Raw genomic sequence first — 9,230 nt, forward strand, 5'->3', positions numbered from 1 at the left:
GAGGTTTTTGCCTCTATCTGTGGTAGAGATTTAAGTTAGTGGTCAGAAATTGGTATGGTCCAGGGTCTTAGGACCCTGGAAGGAGGGTATGTCGTAGAATTTCTGACCTTTTGACCTATATTTCTTGTCTATTAAGAATGTCTGCTCATTTTAATTTCTCTTCTATTTTGTGCCATTGAATGGACCAGTTGTGGGACAAAGGTGAATATGGAGTTATGCCAACCTGTCTACAGAATGTTTAGATATTCCAAATATGACTAAGAGATACGAGGTTGTTTTGGAACAGACAAACCAAAACAAAACAATCATGACGCACGAGATAAAAACAGTGACGCACAAGAGACATATAAAAAATGGCAGAAGACCGGGACTAGAGAGTGATTTTGGCTTGTGTGTGTCTTGTGTGCTCGGAGTACATGTGGTCTGTCTGCACGGACAACTCAATTCAACCTGCACTTCTGATAATGGGTAAATAAATTTGTTGTACTAAACTACCTTTGTTGCCTGCTTAAGCTTCGGACAATCCACTACACACGCACGCACGCGCGTCAAAACTGTCGAATCAATGTTTCTTATGTAAACAAAGCATGAACAACAACATGTAACAAAATGTTAACTCTTTATTGTTCAGTTTTGTCTCTTGAGTAGCACTGACAACAAAGACCACCAAAAGGATAAAGATTGACATTGCCGCTGCAGTGACACGGTAGTAGGATCTCAACCAGATTTTCCACCGTACAGCGATAGCTTCCACAGTTGTCCTCGGGGATTCTTTTTACAATCAAGTTCCCTCCTATGGCGTCCCCACTGGCGTTAGGAGGCGACATCTGGTTTTCACTCATCTTTTTCCAGCTGTAATTCAACCGGGGGGGGGGGTTGTGAGGATTGGCATTGGAGCGTCACATCATTGCCTCACACAGGATCGCCTTCTATGGCACAAACCGGTGCACTCAGCTTCTAGATGACTTTCAGGTTCATGTACCTGTCTTTGATTACGGTGATTCCAGAATGTACATTCAGCTGGCACTCTAGGCTGCACTGGTAGATCCCCTCATCTGACAGACGCAGGTCACTAATCTCTATGGAAGCATCTCCATGACCGGGTTCAGGAGTTGTGAAGTGAACCCTGCTGTAGTTTGGGTCAATATCAAGTTGGCCTCCATGATACATTAAAATCTCTGTCTGCTTTTCTTCTGGAGACTTAAAATACCACCTAATTATAATTCTGTTTGAGATGTCATCGATGTCATGTGTGAATTTGCAGGAAAGCGTGACGTTTGATTCTTTGACTGCATAATAGTCCTCCTTGGTGGAGATGATTTCAAGAGCCCAAGCTGGGTTTTTAGTGCAAAACACCAGCCCCGCTGCAAAATACAACAGCACAGACATCATCATTGGACTGTTGGACAGGAGCCTGCTGTAAAATAAAACAGAAATGACATTGTTCAGTTCAGTTTATTTCAAACATGCATACGATACAATGTAATGCATCACAAAATTCCAGTTGTTTCATTACAGCACGTACGAAAAGGAGTAGAAAGAAGCAGAGTTTATTTAATCCTACTGCTTTTCATATCGTAGCAATTGTATCCAATTTCCTCGTTCTGTTACAGAACAGTGAACAAATAATTAATAAATAATACACCATAGTGAGCAAACAAATATTAAATACATAAATAATCTGTCTCAATAAAAAAAAAGGGGAAAAAAGGGTTCAAGATGTTCATTATAGTTCTAGTTCTGTGTAGTTTGTAAACACTTGTAGTTTGAACAGTCTCTTAAACTGAATCACATTGGTGCTTTGCTTGATTTCTTTGGTTAATCCGTTCCATAATTTATTCCACATTCTGATATGCTAAAGGTTTTAAGTGTTGTACGAGCATACAAATGTTTTAAATTACATTTTCCTCTAAGGTTATATTTCTCCTCTTTAGAATATTGTTGTACATTCTTGGGGAGCAGGTTATAGTTTGCTTTGTACATCATTTTAGCTGTTTGCAAATACACCAAATTGTTGAATTTCAATAATTGTGATTTAATAAATAAAGGGTTTGTATGTTCTCTATATCCAACATTATGTATTATTCTAATTGATCTTTTTTGTAACAGTTTGTGAAAGAAGCGCACATTTGTAGTTTCCCCATATTTCTGCACAATAACTCAGATATGGTAACACTAGTGAGCAGTAAATATGAAGTGATTTTTGGTCTAGAACATGTTTTGCTTTATTCATTATTGATGTGTTTCTTGCTACTTTATGTTGTATATTTTTTACATGAGATTTCCAATTCATTTTATCATCTATTAATACACCCAAAAATGTGTTTTCTTTTACCCTTTTGTCTTTTGTTCCACCAGCTCCAGGTTACGTGCTTGTTGTCAAAAACATCAAAAGACTGCACATATACGACATCATAATACAAGAACATAAAAGACACAACTTACCCAATGTTTCTGAAGTCAACAATAACAATATTAATATATTATATTCATTGACACTCGCCGCTAAGTTATTACTTTATGGAATAATGATTAAGTATACATTTGTAGACCAGAATTTACATTTAGCCTCAATGCGCTGGCTCTTTTTATACCTAATGCTATTTATACATTTTTTCCAACACGTTTCTTCCTTTCACAGAGAACGTGAACTTAATGTTATGGTGTGAATGAATTATCAATAAAATACATGGAAGGAGTAGGATTAATTAAGGTTTGCTTCTTCCCACTCCAATTCAGAGTTAAGCAAATATGACCAAGTGACGTTCCTTATTGTAAACTGTTAAACATTTTTGAAACAGATGAATCCTGACTATAACCAAGTATGATCAGAATTCTGTCTATAAGACACCACAAACACTAGGGTAGCAAGTCACTCTTTGATACATTCTGTACATTAAAGATGCTCAAAGAAATCTAATGTAGGTCAAAATATGAGGATATCTGTCAGAACATCCAAATCTTAGCTCAGTGTCTGTTAAGTTTTATCACTGTGCTCTCATGTTAGCACTACTAACGAGCAGTCCTGATATGTGTCTTATAACTATGCTTGAGGCAGCTGATATGAGGATTTATTTTCATACGAGACCAACGGGCGGCCGCAATGTACTGTATAGGCTACCTCTGCTAACACTAACAGTGCTCCTTGGAGATTGAGCCTTGATTTACAACTTGTAAAAGCTGAGAGCATGTTAATTAACCATCCAAAAAACCTTTGCAAACCTGGAGGAAGTGAAAAAAAATGTATATCTACTTACCGACACAACAAGACTCAGTTGGATTCCTTGACATGGGCAGCAGCAAACCTATTCAGTGTCAATAACACATCCCACAAGGGAAACGCGGTACATATGTCCCAATTTTACGTTTGAAGTTTAAAGGTTCCCTTTACATATAAAAAGATGATGCATAAAGAGATGCATAGGTCATAAACTTACGTTTGAAGCTTTAAAGTTACCCTTTTGACAAAAAAGATGATGTACAAAGTGATGACTACATGATAACCATACTGGTGAGGTCGGTTTATCCAACAAAAATGTTGTTAGAAGGCTTTCATATTTTCCATTTAGATTTTTTTAAAAAAGTTACAATTCCCCCATGTGTCCACTTTTTTAAAACGACAATAGGAATCCTGCTGAACAAAGGTGTTACCGTTATGCTAAAAACATGCTAAATGCAAAGGAAAAGGGTCTGTGTACCTTCCGTTCATTCTATTTCCAATTCTGAAATGCAAATTAAAAAATAAAATCAGGGCCGTTTTTCAATTTTTATTATATATGGCAGATTTTAAAACAAACAAACGGGTTGATTTTCATTAAAATATTGCCATAAAATTAAATTTTGTGCTGCTTTCCTATTATGGATTTTTATTTTTCCAGATAAACACAAAAATTTGCAAAAATGCGTAGTTATCTGTGTGATGACAAATTGAACCGGAAGCAGTATTTTAGCCTTTCCTTTGCTTTTAGCATGTTTTTAGCACAACACTAACATATTTGTTCAGCAGAAGTCCTAAAAAACAAGTTTCGGACCATTTTTTCTAGTTTCATTTCTGAAACAAAAGTTGGACAACTATTTAATTACACTTTTTTTATATATAGGACTCAATAGGACTCCTGCTGAACAAATATGTTAGCGTTGTCCTAAAAACATGCTAAACGCAAAGGAAAGGCTAAAATACTGCTTCCGGTTCAATTTGTCATCACACAGATAATTGTAAAAAAAAATTGCATTTATCTGGAAAAATTCAAATCCATATAAGCAAAACAGCACAAAATCCAACTTTATGGCAATAATTTAATGAAAATCCACCCTCTTTTGTTTTGTTTTAAAATCTGCCATATATAATACAATTCGAAAAACGTATATCATTTTATTTTTTGATCTGCGTTTCAGAATTGGAAATAGAATAAACGGAAGGTACATGGACCGAAAAGCTAAAATACTGCTTCAGGTTCAATTTGTCATCACACAGATGCATTTTGGACAAAATTCTATTTATTTTGAAAAATTTAAATCCATAAAAGGAAAACAGCACAAAATCCAATTTTATGGCTATATTTTAATGAAAATCAACCCTTTTTTGGGTCCGTGTACCTTCTGTTCATTCTATTTCCATCCATCCATCCATTTTCTACCGCTTATTCCCTTTGGGGTCGCGGGGGGCGCTGGAGCCTCTGGACAAGTCGCCACCTCATCGCAGGGCTCTATTTCCAATTCTTAAAACGCAAATCAAAAAACTAAATTAGGGACGTTATTTTTTTTATATATGGCAAATTTTAAAACAAACAAAAAGGGGTTGATTTTAAAATTGGATTGTATGCTGTTTTCCTTTGATGGATTTTTTTTTCCAGATAAACACAAAATTCTAATATACATTCATCCAAATTGCAAAAATGCGTGTTTATCTGTTAAATGACAAATTGAACCGGAAGCAGTATTTTAGCTTTTCCATTGCGTTTAGCATGATTTCAGCATAACGGTAACATCTTTGTTCAGCAGGAGTCCTGTCGTTTTAAATGTTTCAGAAATAGAAAAAATGGCCCGAAATTTGTTTTTGATTTGCATTTAACAATTGGAATTAGAATGAACGGAAGGTACACGGTCCGGATTGTCTGTTTCTCCTCCTTCACACTAACTTTTATTTCCGATGGTTGGAGTGCTAATATTGATCTAAGCAGCACGCACGCACGCACGCACGCACACGACACACACACACACACGACACACACGACACACACGACACACACACACACACACACAGTTGAATCAATGTTTCTTATGTAAACAAAGCATGAACAACAACTTGTAACAAAATATTAACTCTTTATTGTTCAGTTTTGTTTCTTGCGTAAGCACTGACAACAAAGACCACCAAAAGGATAAAGATTGACATTGCCGCTGCAGTAAAAACTTTTATTTTGTTATTTTGTTGTTTCTTCTCGCCACCAATGGTGCCTTTGGACACGGTAGGATCTCACAGAGTTGGGTCTCAACCAGATTTTTCACCGTACAGCGATAGCTTCCACAGTTGTCCTCTGAGATCCTTTTTACAGTCAAGTTCCCTCCTATGGCGTCCCCACTGGCGTTAGGAGCCAACATCTTTCACTTGTCTTTTTCCAGCTGTAATTCAGCGGGGGGGTGCCTTGTGAGGATTCGCATTGGAGCGTCACCTCATTGCCCCACACAGGATCGCCTTCCATGGCACAAACTCGTGCGCTCGGTTTCTCCATGACTTTCAGGTTCATGTCCCAGTCTAGGATTTCTATGATTCCATAATACGCATTCAGCTCGCACTCTAGGCTGCACTGGTAGATCCCCTCATCTGACATACGCAGGTCACTAATCTCTATGGAAGCATCTCCATGGCCGGGTTCAGGAGTTGTGAAGTGAACCCTGCTGTAGTTTGGGTCAATATCAAGTTGGCCTCCATGATACATTAAAATCTCTGTCTTCTTTTCTTCTGGAGACTTAAAATACCACCTAATTATAATTCTGTTTGAGATGTCATCGATGTCCTGTGTGAATTTGCAGGAAAGTGTGACGTTTGATTCTTGGACTGCGTAATAGTCCTCCTTGGGGGGGATGATTTCAAAAGCCCAAGCTGGGTTTTTGGTGCAAAACGCCAGCCCAGCTGCAAAATACCACAGCACAGACATCATCATTGGACTGTTGGACAGGAGCCTGCTGTAAAATGAAACAGAAATGACATTGTTCAGTTCAGTTTATTTCAAACATGCATACGATACAATGTAATGCATCACACAATTCCAGTTGTTTCATTACAGCACGTACGAAAAGGAGTAGAAAGAAGCATGTTATTTCATACCGTATTTATTTTATCTAATTTCCTCGTTCTGTTACAGAACAGTGAACAAATAAATAATTAATAAATAATATACCATAGTGAGCAAACAAATATTAAAAACATAAATAATCTTTCTCAATAAACGAAAGGAAAAAAAGGGTTCAAGATGTTCATTATAATTCTTGTTCTGTGTACTTTGTGAACACTTGTAGTTTGAACAGTCTCTTAAACTGAATCACATTGGTGCTTTGTTTGATTTCTTTGGTTAATCCATTCCATAATTTATTCCACATACTGATATGCTAAAGGTTTTAAGTGTTGTACGAGCACACACATGTTTTAAATTACATTTTCCTCTAAGGTTATATTTCTCCTCTTTAGAATAATTGTTTTACATTATTGGGGAGCAGGTTATAGTTTGCTTTGTACATCATTTTAGCTGTTTGCAAATGCACCAAATCGTTGAATTTCAGTAATTGTGATTTAATAAATAAAGGGTTTGTATGTTCTCTATATCCAACATTATGTATTATTCTAATTCATCTTTTTTGTAACAGTTTGTGAATGAAGCGCACATTTGTAGTGTCCCCATATTTCTGCACAACAACTCAGATATGGTAACACTAGTGAGCAGTAAATATGAAGTGATTTTTGGTCTAGAACATGTTTTGCTTTATTCATTATTGATTAGGGACGGCGTGGCAAAGTTGGTAGAGTGGCTGTGCCAGCAATCGAAGGGTTGCTGGTTACTGGGGTTCAATCCCCACCTTCTACCATCCTAGTCACGTCCGTTGTGTCCTTGGGCAAGACACTTCACCCTTGCTCCTGATGGCTGCTGGTTAGCGCCTTGCATGGCAGCTCCCGCCATCAGTGTGTGAATGTGTGTGTGAATGGGTGAATGTGGAAATACTGTCAAAGCGCTTTGAGTACCTTGAAGGTAGAAAAGTGCTATACAAGTATAACCCATTTATCATTTATGTGTTTCTTGCTACTTTGTTGTATATTTTTTACATGAGATTTCCAATTCATTTTATCATCTATTAATACACCCAAAAATGTGTTCTCTTTTGTTCCACCAGCTTCAGGTTACGTGCTTGTTGTCAAAAACATCAAAAGACTGCACATATACGACATCATAATACAAGAACATAAAAGACACAACTTACCCAATGTTTCTGAAGTCAACAATAACAATATTAATATATTATATTCATTGACACTCGCCGCTAAGTTATTACTTTATGGAATAATGATTAAGTATACATTTGTAGACCAGAATTTACATTTAGCCTCAATGCGCTTGCTCTTTTTATACCTAATGCTATTTATACATTTTTTCCAACACGTTTCTTCCTTTCACAGAGAACGTGAACTTAATGTTATGGTGTGAATGAATTATCAATAAAATACATGGAAGGAGTAGGATTAATTAAGGTTTGCTTCTTCCCACTCCAATTCAGAGTTAAGCAAATATGACCAAGTGACGTTCCTTATTGTAAACTGTTAAACATTTTTGAAACAGATGAATCCTGACTATAACCAAGTATGATCAGAATTCTGTCTATAAGACACCACAAACACTAGGGTAGCAAGTCACTCTTTGATACATTCTGTACATTAAAGATGCTCAAAGAAATCTAATGTAGGTCAAAATATGAGGATATCTGTCAGAACATCCAAATCTTAGCTCAGTGTCTGTTAAGTTTTATCACTGTGCTCTCATGTTAGCACTACTAACGAGCAGTCCTGATATGTGTCTTATAACTACGCTTGAGGCAGCTGATATGAGGATTTATTTTCATACGAGACCAATGGGCGGCTGCAATGTACTGTATAGGCTACCTCTGCTAACACTAACAGTGCTCCTTGGAGATTGAGCCTTGATTTACAAATTGTAAAAGCTACTTACCGACACAAGAAGACTCAGTTGGATTCCTTGACATGGGCAGCAGCAAACCTATTCAGTGTCAATAACACATCCCACAAGGGAAACGCGGTACATATGTCCCAATTTTACGTTTGAAGTTTAAAGGTTCCCTTTACATATAAAAAGATGATGCATAAAGAGATGCATAGGTCATAAACTTACGTTTGAAGCTTTAAAGTTACCCTTTTGACAAAAAAGATGATGTACAAAGTGATGACTACATGATAACCATACTGGTGAGGTGGGTTTATCCAACAAAAATGTTGTTAGAAGGCTTTCATATTCTCCATTTAGATTTTTAAAAAAAAGTTACAATTCCCCCATGTGTCCATCTATCCAGCCATCCATTGTCCCTCTATGTACATCAAGTAATCTAGCCATTGTGGGATTAATAAAAGTCTATCCTATCACATGAATCTCTATTTATTCATACAGCACTTATCATAAACGGGCAAGTGGCAATTAAAGTACTTTACACAAAAAAAGAAAGAAAACACAAAAACAAATGTGCGCGCGCACACACACACACACACACACACACACACACAAAGTACTATCTATCTATCTACACACTCACACTCACACACACACACATACACACACACAGCACTATTGACAATAACAAAACAAAAACAAAACACTGAGGATTGAGGAAAAATGTAACCCCTGAGGCTCCACATTGTAGAATAACTAAATATATATAGTATGTATGTTTCAATTAGTGTTGTCCCGATACCAATATGTTGGTACCGGTACCAAAATTATTTCGATACTTTTCGGTACTTTTCTAAATAAAAGGGACCACAAAAAATTGCAATATTGTCTTTATTTTAACAAAAAATCTTACAGTACATTAAACATATGTTTGTTATTGCAAGTTTGTCCTTAAATAAAATAGTGAACATACAAGACAACTTGTCTTTTATTAGTAAGTAAGCAAACAAAGGCTCCTAATTTAGCTGCTGACGTATGCAGTAACATATTGTGTCATTTATC

At 36.6% G+C, this 9,230-nt stretch overlaps 2 protein-coding genes across 3 annotated transcripts; both read right to left on the reverse strand.

The window, feature by feature from the left end:
* Positions 1 to 620: 620 nt before the first annotated feature.
* LOC133632039 (coxsackievirus and adenovirus receptor homolog) lies at positions 621 to 3,386 on the reverse strand. 2 transcript variants are annotated; one of them, XR_009821650.1, is made up of 2 exons: positions 3,258 to 3,386; positions 621 to 1,417 (listed from the first exon to the last, which is right to left on the reverse strand). XR_009821650.1 is itself a non-coding variant. In XM_062024274.1 (2 exons), the coding sequence occupies exons 1-2, from the start codon at positions 3,289 to 3,291 to the stop codon at positions 958 to 960; spliced, it is 441 nt and encodes a 146-aa protein (XP_061880258.1). In that variant the 5' UTR covers positions 3,292 to 3,360; the 3' UTR covers positions 621 to 957. The 2 variants fall into 2 exon arrangements, 1 of the variants encoding a protein (XP_061880258.1); XM_062024274.1 differs by having other exon boundaries at positions 621 to 1,364; positions 3,258 to 3,360.
* A 1,925-nt stretch (positions 3,387 to 5,311) lies between these two features.
* LOC133632040 (coxsackievirus and adenovirus receptor homolog) lies at positions 5,312 to 8,363 on the reverse strand. Its single transcript, XM_062024275.1, has 2 exons — positions 8,217 to 8,363; positions 5,312 to 6,186 (listed from the first exon to the last, which is right to left on the reverse strand). Exon 2 carries the CDS (start codon positions 6,162 to 6,164, stop codon positions 5,568 to 5,570), a length of 597 nt encoding a protein of 198 aa, XP_061880259.1. The 5' UTR covers positions 6,165 to 6,186; positions 8,217 to 8,363; the 3' UTR covers positions 5,312 to 5,567.
* Between the last annotated feature and the right edge of the window lie 867 nt (positions 8,364 to 9,230).

The sequence above is a fragment of the Entelurus aequoreus genome, linkage group LG17 (genome assembly GCF_033978785.1).
Source record: "Entelurus aequoreus isolate RoL-2023_Sb linkage group LG17, RoL_Eaeq_v1.1, whole genome shotgun sequence".
NCBI lineage: Eukaryota > Metazoa > Chordata > Actinopteri > Syngnathiformes > Syngnathidae > Entelurus > Entelurus aequoreus.

Bases quoted from the DNA above. Each gene is read 5' to 3' on its own strand.
- LOC133632039 (XM_062024274.1), bottom strand. From the start codon at position 3,291: ATGTCAAGGAATCCAACTGAGTCTTGTTGTGTCG. The intron at 1,365-3,257 runs GTAAGTAGATAT...TGTATTTTGCAG, and splicing joins AACTGAGTCTTGTTGTGTCG to CGGGGCTGGTGTTTTGCACT.
- LOC133632040 (XM_062024275.1), bottom strand. From the start codon at position 6,164: ATGATGATGTCTGTGCTGTGGTATTTTGCAGCTGGGCTGGCGTTTTGC.